General features: G+C 49.4%; 2 protein-coding genes across 11 annotated transcripts; one reads left to right on the forward strand and one right to left on the reverse strand.

Annotated features, from left to right (window-relative positions):
- Positions 1-2,147: 2,147 nt before the first annotated feature.
- Ppdpf (pancreatic progenitor cell differentiation and proliferation factor) lies at positions 2,148-3,926 on the forward strand. Of its 9 annotated transcripts, none has more exon segments than NR_197231.1 (5): positions 2,148-2,316; positions 3,079-3,150; positions 3,223-3,352; positions 3,431-3,527; positions 3,609-3,926. NR_197231.1 is itself a non-coding variant. In NM_001431552.1 (5 exon segments), coding segments are annotated over 4 exon segments (348 nt in total). In that variant the 5' UTR covers positions 2,148-2,316; positions 2,965-3,095; the 3' UTR covers positions 3,727-3,926.
- Positions 3,927-7,083: 3,157 nt separating this feature from the next.
- Ptk6 (protein tyrosine kinase 6) lies at positions 7,084-18,942 on the reverse strand. Of its 2 annotated transcripts, none has more exons than XM_087653660.1 (8): positions 18,422-18,730; positions 15,977-16,098; positions 15,527-15,690; positions 15,016-15,169; positions 14,380-14,541; positions 11,928-12,109; positions 11,279-11,527; positions 7,084-10,921 (listed from the first exon to the last, which is right to left on the reverse strand). In XM_087653660.1, the coding sequence occupies exons 1-8, from the start codon at positions 18,649-18,651 to the stop codon at positions 10,895-10,897; spliced, it is 1,290 nt and encodes a 429-aa protein (XP_087509786.1). In that variant the 5' UTR covers positions 18,652-18,730; the 3' UTR covers positions 7,084-10,894.
- Positions 18,943-20,456: the final 1,514 nt, after the last annotated feature.

The following is a 20,456-nucleotide window of genomic DNA, read 5'->3' on the forward strand; positions in this document are numbered from 1 at the left end:
ACTCTACTACAGATACTCTTGATACTCGCGGCTGAGAATGAGTTGGGATGATTAGGTAGGCGAAGATGATAGCCAAGAGTAGCCTGGGAGAGACAGAAAGCCTTATTGTCCAGCTGGGGATAATCAGTAGCTGGTCCCCCACTGTGAGTCTCCCGTTGAAGCCTCCCCCAGCCACATCCATCCAAGTGAAGCAGCTAGCTTGCCCCAGTGTGGGAAACTCTCATGGCCCCTCTTCTTTTTCCCCCAGGTGCTGACCCACAGTCTACACCTTGGATCACAAACTCTGCTGCCAAGGGGACACTGTAGGGAGAGCACCTTGCAGGAAGTGGGCATAGCATGTCTACAGTCTTAACCTGTCCAACCCCAGCAAAGGACCACACCTCCAAACTGTCCAGCCCTGAGACAGCCAGAAAGGCCTCCAAGTGGGACCCGACCTTGCTCCCACAAAGCAGATTCAGAGAGGCTGCACATCCACAGGACAGAACAGCACAGGTTATGAGACTCAGTCAGTGACCACAAGCTACATGCATCCTGTTTCCTGCTAGAAGTCTATGTGGCTTTCTCCCAAAGTCGTTTGCAGTTTGATCCTGACAGTCCTCCTCCAAACCCCCTCAGCCCAGTCTCTCTAGACTTTGTCTGAACCACACAGGTATTGCATAGCTTTTCCTGGGGAACATGAACAAATATCTGGTCACCACAGGCAGGACATTAATGACAGATCAAAGAGGAAATTCAAGTCTAGCTTGTGAACCAATGAGTTTACTAGAATGGCTGGTAGAAGCATGGGTATGTGGTAATTGATCTTAACTGACTTGATGGGATTTGGAGCCACCATGGAAACAAGCCTTTGCGCATTTTGTCTGAGAGGAAGGAAGTCTCTAGACTCGGACTGAGGTGGGAAGACAGTCCCTACAGGTGGACAGCGCCATCCCGTGGGCTGCGTTCTTGAAATAAACGAAGAAAGGGAGAGTGAGGTCATCCTTCTGTTTCCTGACAGCAGGCATAACATGACCAAGCTGCCTCATATCCCTGCTGCCATGATGTCACTCTGCAACAGGCTGTACGCTTCACTGAATTACTTTGGATGGGTGGTTTGTCATGACAATGAGAAAACTATAAAATGTAAGGGTTACTTACAAAAGTGTAGGTGACTCAGGCAGCTGAATCATGAGGCCCACATCAGCCTGGGTGACATCAGCCTAGGTGACATCAGCCTGGGTGACGAGTCATGGAAGCTGCTTGAGTTTCCTGGTTGCAGTCAAAGATGCTGGAGCATCCCCTTGTCTCCAGCAATTGGTTACTGCTTATATAACCCAGAGAAGAGTGTGGTGAGTGTTGGTAAATCTCTTGTGAGTTCCTGTGCCTCTCTTGTATTTGTTTGTTTCGAGACAGGGCTTCTCTATGTGGCCCTGGCCATCCTGGAACTAGTGCTGTAAAACCAAGTTGGCTCCGAACTCACAGAGATCTGCCTGCCTCTGGCTCCCGAGTGCTGGGATTAAAGGCATGTGCCACCACCAGCAAGTCTCTTGTATTCTTGGGAGGTTTGCTTTTTTCCACGTCTCTTTTATTATACCTTACCCCTCTCTTCCCAGAACCCCTACTGTGCCATTTCTTGTCTGGTTTCCCCAAGCCTGGCTCCATGTTTGCACAAAGTAGCTCTCAACAAATTCAAGCAAAGGGTCCCAGCCATAGCCTCCTTGAGACCTCTGGGACACGAGAGCCTCCTCCTGGGGTCCTACTAGCTCCAACTTAGTCTAGGTTCTCCCTAACCCCCATGAAGTCTAGCATCTTTGGTTATAGGAGAAGCATGCTGCACGAAGCTGGCTCATGGTCCTCCCAGTCCCCACAGAGGTCTGGCAGAACACTGACTGCTGGGGAATGGAAGGGTGGGCAGGGTATGCTGGCCAGCCCTAGAGTTCCAAGCACTTGATTTGCCCAAACATGAGTCTCTGACATGCAGACCTCTGCTTGACGCTAGCTACTGCTTCTGTTCGAGCGCTCCCTGCCCCTAAGGCTTCGTCTGTACTTTGTTCCCCATTACTCCTCTCCAAACAGAGCACAGGTTGGGTGAACAACAGTCCCAGCCTCCTCAGCTTACCAAGGGCTGGCTAGTCCTTACAGGACCGCTTGGGGGCTCCAGGCACCATCCAGTGAGCCCAGAAAACAGAGATTGCAGTGGTAGGGAGGCGCGCGGGGACAGCTGCCCCCTGCGCTTACTTATGTTAAACAGACCCACTCGGTCAAGGGTCGGAGTGACGTACATGGAAAACAAAGCCTACGGGGACAGGCTCAAGCCGCAGACAGCAGCAAGTAAAGGTAACAAGAACACCAAACAGGATGGACTACGAGGGGCAACATCCGAGAGGGTGGCACAGACTGAGGGACACATGAGATTCTTTAACCTCTTCTAAGTGGGGGGCAAAAAAAGCAGCAGAGCTGATTTCGCCTGGAACGAGACCACAGATGTTTGATCCAGGCATTAGGGCCAAGGTGGAGCTTTGCAGAACCAGCTTTGCAGAAGGTAGGGCGGATCCTTGCTCGGCTCCGGGTGGAGTCTAAGAGGGAAGGGCGGGACCACTTCGCGCTACCACCGATCTAATAGGAATCAGGAGAGCTCAAAAATCTCATGGGTGGCGCCCCCGTGAAGGGGGAGGGGCCTTGACGCGCGCTCCGCCCCACAGTGTTGTGCCTGTGGCCCTGCAGGAAAGCAACTAAGTACGCGCGTGCGCATAACGCGCGTGGGTCCTAAAGTAGTGGTGTTTCGTGAGTTATCCTTGCAAATGGGCACCGTGGCCTAGCGCCCCAGGCGTTTCCATCCGTAACCTTGCACCGAAACCTGCTAGGAGGGGTCTCCGCCGAGGTGAGGGCAGCGGTAGTAGTGGTGGTGACGTCCGGCGGTGGGGTGGGGGAGGCGCGTCTTCTTAGGGCCAGGAGCATACAAAGCTCCTTTGTCTCACCGTGCAGCCGGCCCTGGCTGGTTGGAGCCGCCTGGAAGCCGGGCACTGTCAGGACCCGGGGGACTCGACGTACACTCCGGTGTGCGGTTACCAGGCCCACATTCTGCTCTCATCTCCGCAGCGCCTCGGCCCTGAAGCATGGCAGCTATCCCTTCCAGCGGCTCGCTCGTGGCTACCCATGACTACTATCGGCGTAAGTAGCCCCTCGCCAGCCCCGCCCAGGGCTGGCCCAGGGCTCTGTGGCTGACCCGCCTCCCCTTCCCAGGACGTCTGGGCTCCTCGTCCAGCAACAGCTCCGGCGGAAGTGCAGAGTACCCGGGGGACGCCGTGCCCCACTCCCCGGGTGAGTGCAGAACCAGACCGCAGAAAGGCAGAGTTCACGTCCTAAGGCGGGAGTGAGTTGGTTTGGGGAAGGGGAATGGGGGAGCATGGAGAGGGACAGGACCCTATCGTGACCCTCCTTTGCTCCTCAGGTCTTCCCAAAGCTGACTCGGGCCACTGGTGGGCCAGCTTCTTTTTCGGGAAATCCACCCTCCCATTCATGGCCGCAGTGTTGGAGTCTCCTGAGCAGTGAGTCCATCTTCCGTGTGGTTGTGGGGGTGGCCCCAATTAAAACAAATGCTGACCCAGCGACTTATGCTCTCCCTACAGCTCGGCAGAATCCCCCCAGGCCTCCAGAAGCCCGATCTCCTGTGGCCTGGCTCCTGAAACCATGAAGAAGCAGCCAGTCATGCATCCTAGCCAGACCAACAGCAGGGCCCCGTCCTGACCTGTCAGAATCAGCAGACTGCCCAAGTTTAAGTGGTGCTAGACAAGAGCCCACACTCTCAACCCTCCCTGTAAACTAGGAAGGCTAAACAGACATGAGCAGGAGCTGGAGAGAGCCTATTAGTTTACAGCACTGAGCTTTCCTGACCCCATAACTGTGTCTTCCACAAAGCAGAAAATAAACTCACAGCAGCCATCCTCCCCTGGTGTGTTTGAGACTGAATCCTGACTTGCTTCCTGCGGCTTTCCTGACAGCTTGTTTGAGGCCCCTCCCAGTGATACCCCTGCAGCTGTGAGATGCCCTCTCAAGTGGGCCTGGTCCAAGGTAGAGAGTCCAGGGGAAGCTGGGCCTCTGGCTGAGTTTGGGAGCTCTGAGCTCAAGGGACCCAGTTTCTACCCTGAACCTGGTGGATGACCTTGGGTCAGGCCCTCTCCACCACTTGCTGCATGGATGGCTCCCCTGGGATACTAGCTCAGACAGAGAGGGTTCCAACCACAGGTAGTCTAACCTCTAGGTGAAAGGGCATAGGAGCTGTAGGGGGTGGCTTAAGCCAGCAAGGTTAGGGTGGAGTCTTAGGTGTGGCACCGAAGGCCTTCCTGCTACCTCACCCTGTAAACAGCTGCACTCTCCCCCCAGGGAACTAAGGCCTGTGCCTCTGAAGGCTGAGCCTCCCTACTGCCTGCCCTGAAGGTATCCAGGGAGCTTGTGGAAGGCTGCCCTTCACTCCTGAGCTCTTTGTACCTTTGGTGGACCCAAAACAGGAAATGCATTTTACTTGGAATGTCCTGATGAGGCCCACAGAGCCACTCCCTGTCAGAGCTGGAAGCTAGAGATAAGCCAACAGCTCCGAGGGACAAGGAGCATTGTTCTGTCTCCCCATCCATTCTGTTCCCATTGTTGGTTTCTCTGAAGTCTTGTCAGCCGGCAAAGCTGAGAAATGGGTATCTTAGTGACCTGCAGAAGGTTAGAGAGAAGTTGTAGAAAATAATCAAACGTATAAAGATAGTAAAGGAAAGAATTTGGGATCTACTCTGGATCTCGAGTGACTAAAAAAAAAAAAAAACAAAACAAAAACAAAAACTATAGAGATGGGCCTAGGGCTGGGTTCTGGAAGAGCCCCTGCAGTCTCAGCCAAATCAGTGTGACATGTTTACAAGTGCTATGCTGATTCATATGCTGTGGGCACCTGTGTTTGTTTGTGGTGCCAGGACTTTGTTCTCAGTGTATTTGGGCCAGGCTGCCACATCTGAGTTGTACCACAAGGGTTTTTTTGCCCCTAGCACCTGTAGATTTGGGTAGCTCCCTCTTTGAAAAGTCCCTGAGGCTCCTGAAGTCAGCCTTTCTCATAGTAAGGCATTCTAGGAACCAGGCCAGTTCTTCCCACAAGGCCTTGCTACCATGACGTCACCCTTAGTCACTGTAGTTACCTAGTCTACCTGGAGCTGAGGAAAAAGCTCAACTGGCAGAGGCTTGCCTCGCCAATGAGGAGACCTGAGTTTGAACTTTGGAATCCTGGTAAAAGCTGGTTGAGGTGTTCACTACCTCAGGGCTGGGAGGTGTAGATTTGTGAGGCTAATGGTGAGAGATACTTTCTTTAAAAAAAAAAAATGGCACCCAAGGAGCAACACTTGAAATCGTCCTCGGACTTTCACATTCAAGTGCAGAATAGCTGGTAGCACACTGTAGGTTCTTTAGGAAAAAAATAATCAGGAGGTAGAAAGAACCACATTTCGCCTTTCAGAAGGTAAGCTGGAGACAGGGAAAAGATTTCCTTTAGAAAACAGGCGCTTCAGAACCAGCAACATTTAAAGTCATTTTTTTAAAAATTTATCTCTCTGTTGCTTTTCTCTCGAGCCCTTTCTTCTTCTCTCTCCACCCTCTCCATGGCCAGTCCCCTGGCCTCAATCCTTGGGGCCAGTGAACTTGCCTGAGAGCAGTTTTGCAATAAATAGAATCTTAAGAAAAAAAACCAAAAAAACCAACAACAACAACACCAACAACAACAAAAAAAAACAAACCTAAAACCAGTTCACTGATAATGAATCCTTGTTCTGACTTATCTGGAAATGGCGGTGAGGCCACCAGTTTCACGTATAGAAACAATGACCCAGGTGATTCCAAGACAGTGTGGACACCTGTCTGATGTAAACATCTGGAAGAAGTTGGAGACAGAGCCGATACACACTTTCCATCTCCAAGAGTCAAAGTAAACATTAATGGGAGGAAATTAAGCCTCAGCTAAGGAACTCATAATTTCCCGTGGTACGTGTTTAAGTATAACAGAAATGTGACTGATGACATCCCTGGATATACCAGATTTTCAGGAATTTTCTACAACCCCTATGCATTAACACCTGTAAGTTCAACCTGAAGGTTTCACATTTCAGTATTTGGCAGGGTCTTTTATATAGTATATCAAAAGCTTGGTTTAATAGCTCTCCTTTATGAAAGAAATCCTGAGGCTGCAAGCCCCCTTCGAGAAACTGCAAAGTTGGTTTAGAGTTAGAACTGACTCTAGAGTTTGGTTTCAGAATTGCCAAATACTTGGTTAGGTGTGACCTTAGTTACCTAAATAAGCAAAGAAACAAGATATTTAAAGGAAATCCTGGTTATGTGGTTGGGAGCAAAATGTGTCTTTCAGTAATCAAAGAACAAGTCACAACATGAAAGAAGGGTGAGGGGTTGGAGATTTAGCTCAGTGGTAGAGCGCTTGCCTAGGAAGCGCAAGGCCCTGGGTTCGGTCCCCAGCTCCGAAAAAAGGAAAAGGAAAAAAAAAAAAAAAAGTACTAAGCTTGCTGGGGTTGGGGATTTGGCTCAGTGGTAGAGCGCTTGCCTAGGAAGTGCAAGGCCCTGGGTTCAGTCCCCAGCTCCGAAAAAAAAAAAAAAAACCAAAAAAAAAAAAAAAAAAAAAGAAAGAAAGAAAGAAGGGTGAGACAGCACGAATCCTAGGCTAGTCACCTGAGTCAAACTAAGAGTGCAAGATTTTAGAACTTGTAACTAGACATCTTTGATAATGCCAAGATGTTTTTTATATCACTATATTATTACTAAAACTATTCCCTTCTGGGGAGATATTTTAATAGAAAGTCTTGTATAGCCCAAGTTTGTAGAGAGAGAGAATCTCTGCACTGTGTAAAAGCATTTACCTGCCAATTAAAAAACAAACAAACAAACAAAAAAAAAAACCCTTTGGCCAATGAGCTGAGGCAGGAAATATGAGGTGGGAGTTCCAGCAGAGAGAGGAATTCTGGGATATAGTGCGACTTGAGAGATTCGCCCAGACAGAGAGGAAACTAGCCAGTAGAAGAACTTGGCCTAGAATAAACTGGATTATTGAGTCAGGGAACAGAGCCAATGTTATTGACCTAAGCATTTATTAGTAAATGATTAGTCTCAGAGTCATTATTTCTGGGAACAAGGTGGTCAGGAAGAAAAGCCCAGTTACAGGAGTCGGTCTTGAACTTTTTGTGGTGAAGATGCCCTTTAACTTTTGATTCTCCGAGTGTTGTCCTCAAATACTTGGGACTCGGGTATGCACCACACTCGGTGTATACACTGTTAGGGATGAAACCCAAGACATCACGTGTGTTCAGTAAGAGCTCTGCCAACTGAGCTTCAGCCTAGCCCCTAAGCTGTTTTTAAAAATGCTACATAAATCCTTTCAGTCCTTAGCTTTGACCACATGAGAAAAGGTTCCATTCCACCAGGCCTTTGGAAGACAGTATCCATCAACAAGCTGGGTGTGGTGGCACACACCTCTAGTTCCTGCACCAGGAGGCAGAGGCAGGTGGATCTCTGAGTTTAAGGACAGCCTGGCCTGTAGGGCTACTTCCAAAATGGCCAGGGCTACACAGAGAAACCCTGTCTCAGAAGACAAAACAGCAACAGCAATCCCCCAGCTTTCCCTCCCTATTTCTTCTCATAATTTGGAAGAAGTCCTACGTTAGCACTCAATGATCATTCTCTCTAAATGCCAGTGTATAATCTCACCACAAACGGAGCTTTCCCTGTACGCTTTGCTCATAGGTGGTTTTTCTTGTTATTTCTAGTGGTTCTAATTACATATGTTGTCATTCTTAACTCTTAGAGCCCCTGGCACCCATGGCAGACAGCATGTCACTGAAGAAAACCTGTGCAGGCACTGAAGCAGCATTGCCCTTCCTTCACTGCACAGCTCCATCCTGTGTAAAAACAGGAGGCCATAAGCAGATCAGCCCAAGTTTGTCTCCTTAGGGATGAACCCAAGACTGAACTGTTAACTGCATTTCTCAAGCCTGAACAAACTTAAGGTTGTAAGATGCCTTTTAAAAATTAAAATTGTTGTTGAAAAGTTCATTTTAACATTGACTCCACTTACATTCCTGTCCACTCAACAGTTAAGAAAGTGTCACAAGTTATCAGCACCTAATTTGCTTTTGTTAACAAGTCAGGCAAATGTCGATAACACCGAAGAAGCAAAGATCATCCCCTTCTCTTCCTCCTCTGGGTTCCGCCCTTGGGTTTCATTTCTCCTTTTAGCGTTTTAAATACTCAGTAGAATTAAATTTGTTTAAACCTTAGTAAGAAAAAAAAAAAAAACCTCAGTGGTTCTCAACCTGTGGGTCATAACTCCTTTGACAAAAGGGGATTTTATATTCAAAAATATTCACAATTCATAACAATAGCAAAATTACAGTTATGAAGTAGCAACCAGAATATTTTATGGTTAGGAGTCACCACAACATGAGGGACTGTATTAAAGGGTCACAGCATTAGGAAGGTGGAGACCCACTGGTCATACTATACTAGCTAGCTACACTGTATCCGTGTTGACAGGTCTGGAAACATTCCTGTTTTTATTTTACCAACACTCTTAAAGATTATTCTAGATCATATGATCTTTGAGGACATTTGTTTCTATATTTCTGAGAGGTTTTAGGGATATTTAATAAGCACTCATCTCTATCTAGATCAGCCCAAACAGAACTGTAAGAGATTTGTCGTTTATTTATTTTTTTTTTCTCTTTTTTTTTTTTCCGGAGCTGGGGACCGAACTCAGGGCCTTGCACTTGCTAGGCAAGCGCTCAACCACTGAGCTAAATCCCCAACCCCTGTCGTTTATTTTTTTTATTTTGTTGTTTGTTTGTTTGTTTGTTTTTGAGACAGGGTCACACTATGTAGCCCTGGCAGTCCTGGAACTCTGTAGAGCAGGCTATCCCCAAACACACAGATAACACCTACATTTGCCTCCCAAATGCTGGGATTAAAGGTGTGCACCCAGTGTTGTCCCCTCTGTAAGTGGGGGAGGACTTTGCAAATAGCCAAATGTACAGAGACCCTACAGCTTTAATTTTAGAATGTTTAGTCCTGGTTCAGTTTATGTCTGCTTGGATTTTTATACAAATTGTGGGGTTTTTTTTATTTTTGTTCTTTTATGAAACAGGGTCTCTCTGTATAGCTCTGGCTATCCTGAAATTTGCTATGTAGATCAAGCTGGCCTCAAACTCACAGAGATCTGCCTACCTCTGTCTCTCAAGTGCTGGGATTTAAGATGGGTGCCGCCAAGTCTGGCCCAAATTCTGTTCTTGGTGAAAATGAAAGATTCAGTTTCCGAGAGAGGGGAAACTTTTTGATGAATATGTTTGCAGAAGATTTAGTTCAAAGGGTTTTCCTTTGCCCCGTTTCCAACTGTTTTCCTGTGCTCTCCCTATCTAATGACGTCACATCCCTGAGAACCGCTTTACAGGAAGCAGTGCAGACAGTGTCATCTCTAGGATACGGAGAAGACATTTCTGCAAGGGAGGTTGCAGCATGTTCACCTGTTGTGAGAGGCCAGTGTGGACATGTCTGGTAGACGTGATCAGAGGGGCATGTCCACTTTCAGTAAGGTAGCCTCGGGTAGGTGCTTTTGGGATACTCCCCCAGAACTGGAGTTCTAATGTCCAAGTATATAAGGAGATGACATGGAGAGCAGATTGTGTGGACTTCATGGGTCAAGAGCACTGAAGACACATGGGGAAAAGCAGCCATGGGCCAGAGCCACCTGGGAAAACTCAGGTCCAAACGGGAAGCAGAGGAGGGCACCGAGCATGAGGGTAATTCTGCCTGAGGAGCTCAGGGATAAAAGACATCTCTGAAGGGAAAGAACCAGGAGCTCTAAAACTAAACACAGGACTCACAAGCCCAGGTTGAATTTGACTTTAGAAACAAGTACAGAACCTCAGGTAGAGACGCAGAAGAGCTGCCTCTGCCCACATGGTTAAGAGTCCTCACTCTGCCAGGCAGCAGCAGTGTCACCTGCCTTCAGTCCCAGCACTTGGGAAGCAGAGGCAGGCGAGTCTCTGTGAGTTCAAGGCCAACCTGGTCTACAGGATGAGTCCCAGAGCTACACAGAGAAACCCTGTCTTGGAAAAGGCAAACAAACAAAACTCCTGGCTCCTCCTGGTTCCGTCATCCTTTTCTTCTGCTTCTGCAGCCTCCGGGTGGTTGAGTATCTCAAGCACCCCCCAGTGGGCATCAGAAACTGCCGGGCGGAAATTTCATATCATTTTATCTGTCTTGAGCTTCCTAGGCGAGACTCCTCCAGCGAAGCCAAGGTTATAAAGAGAAAATCATGCAAACTTCTTCTGAGTTTTACGTGGCATAAGATCCTGCAGAATTAAGGCACTAACGGGTGGGCTATGTGTTTGTGGGCAGTCAAGCTCTAAAAGTGATATGGCAAGAATTCCACAAAGACTATTGCCTAGACTCTTCTTGGCTTCTCCGTCACATGAAGTCTTGCGAGAAGGGAGGAGGAAGCCAGAGAGTGACTTCCTGGATTTTGTGTACTGCCTCCTGGAGGAGGATAAATGGGAAAGGAACATGGCTGCTGCCTCTTTCTTTCCTTGACCACACTCAGTGTTTAAGATATGTTTGGTGTGTTCCCTACCCCTTCTTCTCAGTAAACTGAAGGGTGGTGCATGCCTTCGGTAGAAATCCAGGATAACCACGAGGCCCTCTTCTGTGGGTCCTGGCCACAGCCGAGGAGCTCAGACCAGGTTCTCATACCTAGTGATACCTGAGAGTTTCTCACACAGGTCTTTGAAGCAGGGTCTCTGCTTAGGGTCTCTGCTCCAACAGCTAAGCATCAGCTTGTGTATGTTGGGTGGGCACTCCAAGGGGCAGGGCATGCGGTAGCCGGCATCCACCCTCAGGAAGGTTTCGTGATTGGACATGCCTGTGGTCCATGGGAGAAGAGAAATGAGAGCTAGGAGACTGATGTCCACCCTCTGATCCCTGGAAGCCACACCCAGCTGCCTTTGGCTCCTCCCTGGATGCTGACCCCTGCTAGAAGGACCGCCATCATGCTCTGGACATATTGTAGCACACTGTCTGTGGATGTTGCCTTCCCTGTGGACAGTGTCTCCAGGAGATGATCCCAGAAGCATGCTCCTGAGTGCTCAAGGGATGGAACAAGGGTGGGATCTGGTTGAGGCCCTGGGAAGCACCTCCTATCATCTCTGTCATCCATTCAAGACCTGCCTGACTCCACCTCACTGCTTGTCCACCCCTAGAGACATTCTTGGGGCAATACCTGGGTAGGGCATCTGCCCCCTGCTGAAAATTTCATGAAGGAGAACACCAAAAGACCAGACATCCGATTTGATGGAGTAATGCCCTCGGGAAAGTGCCTCAGGTGCTGTCCATTTGTAGGGGACGTTGTGGTCACGGGAAAGGTAGATGTCCTCCTGTGGTAAGATGTCTTATGGTAGAACCTGACACTAGAGGGAGCGGCCACTTGTACTCTTCCTGTGTAGCATTGACAAGCACAGACTCCAAGGTCCTGGTAGGCAAGGACAACCACATTGCCTATTGCTGTCTGGCCCACTGACACCAGCCCACTGCTACCATAGGTAGCTACCACCAATGCTGCTACCATCATGGCTAGGCCCTGTGTATCAGTTAAAGTGCAGTTCACTGGGTTTCTGGGTTAGAGGAAGGCAAGAACAGAGCTGCAATGCACAAAAACAGGAAAACATCAAGGTACATGACTGACTGGCTAGGTACTCAGAGCTAGACCAATGGGACATGAACAAGGCTGTGGCTGTGTGGATAAAGCCACCTGCTTGCCTGTTAACACCACCCTATCAAGAAATCATCTTGTTTATGGCTAGGTTCAGTTCAAGGCTTGGGAGACAAAACCCCATTATCCCACTTCTGGCTTCTACCTCCGAGAAGCCTACCTTGACGAGCCTGGCCAGCCCAAAGTCCCCCACTTTGCAGAGATTGTTCTCAGTAACGAGAACGTTCCTTGCAGCCAGGTCACGGTGAATGTAATTCTGAGATTCCAGGTAGCACATGCCCTCGGCAACCTGTGATGCAAAGTCCACCAGCTCCAAAATAGGCAGGTCTTTCTCATCCGAGTCTGTAGGGTGATCAAAGGCCAGAGTCAGCTGGCCGGAGACCAATCGTCATTTGCTGTGACTGTAAAGTCTACAGCAAAGAGCAGCCGGTCTGGCTTAACTACAAAGCGGGAAGGCCCAGGCCTTCCACAGTTATGTACCCAGAGGCAAAGAGCACACCCATAGTCTCTGTTTGACACCCTCTCTGGGACTCATAAAGTAAAAGCATTGCCATGAGATATTCTTGGTTCGTAGCCACTAAACACTCCAGATAGTGCACAGCCAGCGAGTGCTACACCTACAAGGGGCGTGAGTTTAATCTCTGAAGACTTCTTCCTGCAGAGATTGCTCATGAGATCAAGTTCATTCTATGACACATGCAGACTACACAACTTTACTCTTCCAAATGCTATGTTCATACATATGCACCCCCTCCCCAAGGATACATATGGGCCCCCTCCCCAAGGGTACATATGCACCTCCTCCTCAAGGATACATATGCACCCCCTCCCCAAGGATACGTATGGGCCCCCTCCCCAAGGGTACATATGCACCTCCTCCTCAAGGATACATATGCACCCCCTCCCCAAGGATACATATGGGCCCCCTCCCCAAGGGTACATATGCACCTCCTCCTCAAGGATACATACGCACCCTTTTCCCAAGGTCTGATCATTCGGTATCTCTTTCCCTCTCCCTCTTGTATGAAGTTGGGTGGCGTCTTTACATACCCAACATCTCAACAGGTAGAGATGGTCTGGGTTTGTGCTGAAGAAAACATGGTATCCTCTTGTGGGTGAGATCCGTTGTGTCTACATGCGTGCAGGTGTGTCTGTGCCATGTGTGAATGTATTCATGTGTATCAGTGTTTTACATAGGTCTGGGTATAAATGTGTATAAGTGTGACCGAACAGCAGGTCTTGAAAGAGAGAGAAGCTGGCAGGCTGATGCAAGTCACGAGCTACAGAAGCCTATAGAGTAAAGTGACCTCAGTTAACTGTGGGGATAGAAACTGTGAGGGAGAGTTCTTTTCTGTACTTTTTCAAATTTTATGATCAGCAATGAATAGATTTTTTGTAGGTAATAAATCATTTGCTTTTCCCCCCCTTTGTTATATATGTATAATGTATGTGTGTATGTGTGTGGCGGTCAGAGGACAACATTGGGTGTTAGTCTTCACCAGTGACATGTTTGAGGAGGGTTTTGTGGTTTGCTACTGAGCCAAAGAAAACAAGAATTCTCCCATTGCCTCCCATCTCACCGTGGAAACCTAGGTGCCTGCTCCTATACTTGCCTTTACGTTAGTTCTGGGGATTCAAAAACTCAGGTCCTCATGACTTTATGAACTGAGCCATTTCCCCAGCCATTTTTTTTAAAGATTTGTATATGAGGTGATGTAGTTTGTGTGATGTAATGAGGTGATATAGTCTGTGTGTTGCAATGCGTGTGATGTAATACGTGTACTTGTTACTGAGGGTATGTGCACAGGTATGCGTGTGCGTGTCTTTCCTTGATTGCTGTCTATCTTTAGTTTGGTGGGGGAGGGGAGAAGGGTTCAAGACAGGGTTTCTCTGTGTAGCCCAGGCTGTCCTGGAGCTTGCTCTGTAGACCAGGCTGGCCTCAAATACAGAAAGCAGCCTGGGAGACTGATGTCCACTCTCTGATCCCTGAAAGTCACACCCAGCTGCCTTTGGCTCCTCCCTGGATGCTGACCCCTGCTAGAAGAACCGCCATCATGCTCTGGACATGTTGTAGCACACTGTCTGTGGATGTTGCCTTCCCTGTGGACAGTGTCTCCAGGAGATGATCCCAGAAGCATGCTCCTGAGTGCTCAAGGGATGGAACAGGGCACAGAACTTGTGCCTCCAAGTGCTGGGATTAAATACATATGCACTGTGCTTGGCTCCCATCTTTAGTGTTAAAAAATATTTTATGTGCCTGAATATTTTGCCTGTATGTATGTCTGTGCACCACATGCATGCCTGGCGCTTGAACTAGAGTTAGGGGTGTTGTGAGCCACCATGTGGGTGCTGGGAACTAATCCCTGGTTCTGTGCAAGAACATTAAGTGCCTTTAACTGTTAAGCTATCTATTCAGCCCCCCACCAAGTACCACTTTAAAATTCTAGCTTCTTAAACAACAAAACAACAAGCTCATCTGGGAGTTCTTGGCTGTTTTTTGTAGGTCAGGCAGGGACAGGTAGGATCTGCAGATCCGTTGGCTCCTTTGTGTGTGTCTCCTACTGCTTCCAACACTTTCACCCTGGAAAAGGAAAATGGAGCTTTCTACTTACCCCGCAATAGCTGCAGCAGGCTCCCCTTGGGCATGAGCTCCGTGATGATGTAGACTGGGTCCCCTGCAGTTGCCACAGCGTACAGCGACAGGATGTGCTTGTGTCGCAGCTTCTTCATGGCTTGAATCTCAGCCTGGAAGGTGTGCTGGTGCAGGAGATTGTCTGAGAGACATCAACCTCAGTGAATACAGCCCTCAACCTGTGCCCCAAGCAGGAGGCCCAGACCTCCTGAAGCAAGTCAGGAAGTATGGTCAGCCTAGGAAGACAAAGGCTGGCCTCCAAATACAACACCAAGGCCTCAGTGTCCCAAGCCACCATTGCCAAAGTCAACATTTCCCAGCTGGATGTTTTCAAAGCCCTGGCTGACCTAATTCTCGACGTTTCAGGTATAAACCTAAGGGTGAAGTCGGGATTTTAGGTGAAACAAATTTCCAGTGACTTGTTTAAAAACAAACAGACAAACAGACAAACAACACAACCCGGTATGATTGAAAGAAGTTACTCCCACCATGATGCTGTGGGTGCCCAGTAAGTATGTTGGGATATCCTCAGTAGGGTGTGACTAGAAGTGCCTGCTGGAAGGACTAGTGGGGGAGTAGCATGCGACCAGGTTGAGTTGGGCCCGGACCTGCTCACCTCTAGAGATCACCTTCACAGCCACACGGACCAGGCCTTTCCAGAGCCCTTCGAAGACCTCCCCAAAGTAGCCAGACCCCAGCTTCTTACAGAGCGTGAACTCCTCCCTCGGCCTCTCCCAGTCATCCCAGTGGGGCAAGGGCTCAGTTTTGAGCTGGAGAGACAGAAAGGGCAATAGCAGTGGTAGGAATGGGGGTTGGGTTGCCCAACTTGTCTTCAGGAAGGGCTTGCCCCAACCCCTCAGGAGGAGTCCTATTTATTATTAAATTTAGAGCCCGATCCAGCATAGTAGTGTCCGGATATCCTGCATAAATTGCCACTGCCTTCATCCACCAAGGTCAGGGATTGGTACTCAGCAGGGGCACATCTGAGCTCTGGTAAGTCAGTGGAATACGAGAGGATGCCATGGGCCAAGGAGAATGCCATGTCCCGAGCCCTCACCCCCTTCCCCATATTGTACTCCACCTGTCTGACCCTGGACAACTATGCCACAGAGGAGCCAGTGGCCTACCTTCCAGCAGGCCATGGAGAGCTGTAGGCCAGGGGACAGGTTGTGGGTCTTGTGGTAGTTCACAAGCTCAGACAGACTGGAGAAGGATACCACCTCATTCAGGTGCAGCCTGCCCGCACTGTTCCTCCAGATCCTGTAATGTCGAACAGCCTCAGCATCCCACACTGGGGTGGGTGGCCGGCAGAAGGAGATGTGAGTAGGCATCCTGTCCTGTATGTCCCCCAACACCCCACTTTGCCTGCCCCTGTTCCCAGCCTGGACATTGTCTGGCACCCCTGCCATAAACCATGGCTATTCTGTTTCCGGTACTCCCAGGTTACTGGGCAACAGAGAAACCCCTGTGGAAGCCTGGCTTCCATGACAAAAGCAAAGGAAAACCACAAAACCACCCAACTTGAAGAGGAGTGACTGGTTTTCTGCACAGGCAAGGGGAGGTCTGGGAAGCAGTACCGGAGAGGACATAGTCTGCTCCTGGCTTCTGGCTGACTCTGATCAGGAAGGTACCCTTCGGGTAGTCCTCAGACTGCAGCCTGTGCATGGCCTCTGAGCGGGAGATGCAACCAAAGAACCACCTGCAGGGGAGAGGCTCAGTTTCAGCCTAGCCGATCTCTACCCCAGCTCCACACCCATCCTGTCTCTGTTACTTACCCTTGCCCTGCCTACCTGGAGTCCTAGATAACCTCTGGTTCCCGTCTCACACTCCCAACTCCAGCTAAGCTGCCTCTTGTGCTGCTCCCAACCCTACAGAGGCCTCTCTGCCCATCATGGATCCTGAGAGTCCTAAATGTCTGCTTCTGGACACCAGGAAAGGTCCCGGAGGCTCAGAAGTGGGACAGGCAAACACTGCCTTCCACCCTGCTCTGCATGATGACCACCTGGGGATCAGAGTCCCCTCCCCTTTAAAAGCAATTCTATGTTGTGAATGTCCCTTAACACATTGTAGGCCCTAAGCTATAGATACCAGCCTTGGCCCAGAAGCAGGAGACAAGTCTCAACAGCAGCTCCCTGGTCCTGCCTCCTGCCTCATATTTTCACATACATGTGCATATAACCACATAGCCATTTGCACATGTGCACTTGTGTGCACAGACATGCACTGAAATACAAGTGCACGTTTGATAGATATTTTCCACACACAACTGTGCACTCACATTGCACTGACCATGTCCTCATGTTGCACACTTGTGTGTGTACCCATCCGTGCACTCACATTCTCATACTAACCCGAGCTTGCATACACTCTGATAAGCACGCCCTTATGTACATGCACAGACACGGTAGCCCCCATGCTCATACTCTCCCATTCAAAGCCATTTTATCATACTGGCTTCCAACCAAAGGGATGGAGATATGCCTGAACTGAACTACAGGTGAAAGTCCTTGGAATTCCATGGGTGATCTCTGCCCTCGGAGTCTCCAACTCCCTCAAGAGCTGTCAGATCATAGGCTCCACGTAAGAGTTTAACATCTAGGGCTGGAGAGATGGCTCAGTGGTTAAGAGCACTGACTGCTCTTTCAGATGTCCTGAGTTCAATTCCCAGCAACCACATGGTGGCTCACAACCATCTGTAATGGGATCTGATGCCCTTTTCGGGTGTGTCTGAAGACAGCTACAGTGTACTTATATATAATAAATAAGTAAATCTTTTTTTTAAAAAAAGAGTTTAACATCTAGCTCAAGCCCTTGAAGCCCACCTGCTCGGGTCCTGCAGAGTACAGAATCTGCCCCACTCTCCCCTCTGACCACTTTGCCTCCTCTGCTTTGCCCCTCCCCTCCTCTGACATGTTTGCCTGTGCTAGATTCTCAGGACCTCAGGGCCTTTGCCCTTGCTATATTGGCCACATGGTCTTTGTCTCTGTCTCTGTCTCTGTCTCTGTCTCTCTCTCTCTGTCTCTATCTGTCTGATCTCTCTCTCTCTCTCTCTCTCTCTCTCTCTCTCACACACACACACACACACACACACACACACACACACACACACACACTCACACCAGGCTGCCCTGGAATTTAGTGATAAACACCTGCCTTTACCTCCCGAGTGTTCAAGGCACCTGGCTCTCCTCATTCTTTTATGCGCACCACCCATGCCTACCTCACTTCTGTCTTGAGTCTCTGTCTCTGGAACTGTCCTAGGTACTATTTAGTATTCGTTTCTTGTTTGTGTGTTCACAATCTTCATTGAGTACCATAGGTACTCACTGTGAGATGAGGCATTGGGGGGGTCTCAAGAGCAAAACAGTAAGAAACCGCTGCTGCTGGACCCTTCATAGCCTTAGCCCAGAGCAACCTACGTAGCTTGGGTCCTTGGGTGCCTGTGAACATGCCCATACTAGTCACTATTGTAGTTCCTCAAAGCCTCCAAGGGCTCAGATATGTGGGAGGCCAAGAACAGTGGACTAGGGTGCCTCAGAGAACATGTAAACACTTACCACTGTGGTGTTTGCAACATATGCCCCCTGCCAGGTGATATAAATAGGTGTGCCCCAGCAGCCTTCTTTCTCCCTAGTTAACTAAGTTGCACATCTGGTTTTGGCTGTTTGGAAAATGAGCAAACTTCACACCCCCAACAGCTCTTGAATTCCCACACAGATCTTGTCCCTCACAGACAACATCTTAAAATTCCACATCAGGCCCCTCTGGACCCATCTGGGTCCTAGCAGAGCAGTACTTATGGCTGGGAAGTGATCATAGGTGAGTCCAAAATAGAGACCCTGTCCCCAAGTGTCGCTCAGAAGCATAGCCCCATCAGCAACACTGTGTACCAGGATGTTAAGGATCAGAGTATGACCAGCTGAATGTCAAGTAGGATCTTACACCCTCTGGCCTCCCCAGTCCATTCCAGTGCCCACGGACACCCACCCCTCCCTCTGTGCCAACTCCCCAGGGCCACTCACGGTTCAGACTCCACAGTTTCCTTCTCAGCCAGGTAGTTGTGGGGCACGTAGCCCTCAGCCAAGGCCTTGCCTTCCGCATCCAGCAGGGTGGCCCACCACCACTGTTCCTCCTTCCTGGTAACATGGAGGAGGTCTCCTGCCTGAAAGCTCAGCTCCTCGTCCGTTCGTGCTTTGAAGTCCCAGAGGCCCACATACTTAGGACCCAGGTGAGCCTTGTCCAAAGACACCATGGCAGGCTTAGTGGCAGAGCCAACTGTGGCCTACTTGTAGACACTTACTGCTGGGAGAGGTAGGAGGAACTTTTCCCAGAAAGCCAGTCACACCTACTTCCTTATGATGGGCAGGAGAGCAGCCACACCCGGCACTGATTGGAGATGGACTAACCTAGCTCCACCCTGAAGGCCCTTCTAGCCCCTGTTTGTTCTTTTATCTACAGGATAAGACCATGCTATGTGTTCACACTCGGTGAAAGCCTGTCAGCTAAACAACCCCTTGACAAGACCTAGCCACAGTTACACAGAATACCCTATTAGATGGGGAGCACACAGGTATCAACTGAAGCCTTGTCCCCTTGAGGTGTGAGTCTTGGAGCTAAAGGAAGGGGAGGGGAGCAGTGGAGGGAGATTTCAAAGATGGTGGGCAGGTTGCTAGAACAGAGTAGAGAGTAAAGCAATGGCTCTTCTACATGCAAACAAAAACAAACTCCCTTACACTGGCTGGTCCCTCCTGCCAAAGGAGAAAGCGTCCCCCTGAAAGACTTGACATTCATGACCGCCGCCTCCCTGAGCAGGTGTCCACCCTCTAGATGCTAACAGGACTAGATCTAGGCATGGTATCAAGGAAATCGGGCAGGGCATGAGTTGGAGACAAAGAAGAAACTGGTGGGGCTTGAGGGGGTGAGGGTTGCATGAGACCTGTGAACTTAAAGAACATACCCCAGCCTGAGCTTCTGCCACAACTCAGGTTCCTTGAGCTGAGGACATTCAGATACAGTCTATCCTGGAGAAGCCAGCCATGACAGCATGCTAGACCACAGCATGACAGCTGGAGAGCCAAAGGGAACCAAGGGGCATGAGGGCATGACCATCTGTGTGTGTCGTGAGCTGGGTTAGAATGCTTTCTGATATCTTGGAGATGTGTCTGTGGTCCATAGACCTCAGATCAAGAAGCAAGTATTGTCCTATCCTCCAGATAAGGACACAAAAGGGGCAGACACAAAGGGTGAGTAATGGCTAGGAAGGGCCCACACCACCAGGGCCTCTACAGCTCCACCACCCTCTTTCCCAGGTTTCCCTCCTGCTCTGCGGCCCCCAGGGTCTCTCTCTCTCTCTCTCTCTCTTTTTTTTTTTTTTTTTTTTGAGCTGGGGACCGAACCCAGGGCCTTGCAGTTGCTAGGCAAGCGCTCTACCACTGAGCTAAATCCCCAACCCCCCCCCCCCAGGGCCTCTTTTAATTCACCTCCCATGCTACCCAATCCCTAGTAGCCCTACTTGTGACTGTTCCAGTCTGTCCCTCCTCCTCCTGTTGAACCTTGAGAGCTCCAAGGATTCCCTGTCTCCAGAGTGGCCCTGGCAACCCTTCTCACTCTGGCTGATCCTGTTGTGTTCATGATTGGGTGATCCTGCACACCCAGGACGGGAAAGGAAATTGAAAAGTCTATAAGGGTGAGTGACCTGGGAAATAATGCCGGATTAAATTGATTTTTTTTCTTTTTCTTTCTTTTTTCTTTTTTAAGGTGGGGGAGTGCTGTGGTGGTGGTGGGAGTGGGGGTGGTGGTGGGGGATGCTACTTCATGCTGAGGATCAAATTCTGGCCCACATGTTGAATGAATGTTCTACTTCCGAGAACTGTGCCAGGCCTCGCGTTTTCTTTCATGGAAGAGACAAAGCACTACCCACTTCCTATTGGGATTAAGAACAGCAACATGCATTACTCAGTAGCTTCACACCTACCCAGCCTAGCTCAGCTCCCCATAAGGTGTGGGGAAGGGTCGATCAATCAATACAGGAAGAAGAAAGGGATAAGGATTGCTAGT

The sequence above is a fragment of the Rattus norvegicus genome, chromosome 3, assembly GCF_021556685.1.
Source record: "Rattus norvegicus strain SHRSP/BbbUtx chromosome 3, alternate assembly SHRSP_T2T, whole genome shotgun sequence".
Classification (NCBI taxonomy): Eukaryota; Metazoa; Chordata; class Mammalia; order Rodentia; family Muridae; genus Rattus; species Rattus norvegicus.

What these genes read in the sequence shown, in the direction of transcription:
- Ptk6 (XM_087653660.1), bottom strand. Translation starts at nt 18,651, where the DNA reads ATGGTGTCTTTGGACAAGGCTCACCTGGGTCCTAAGTATGTGGGCCTC. An exon ending in GAAACTGTGGAGTCTGAACC is followed by an intron (nt 16,099 to 18,421) that starts GTGAGTGGCCCT and finishes TCTCCCCTGCAG; the next exon opens with GTGGTTCTTTGGTTGCATCT. An exon ending in AGCAGACTATGTCCTCTCCG is followed by an intron (nt 15,691 to 15,976) that starts GTACTGCTTCCC and finishes CACCCACCCCAG; the next exon opens with TGTGGGATGCTGAGGCTGTT.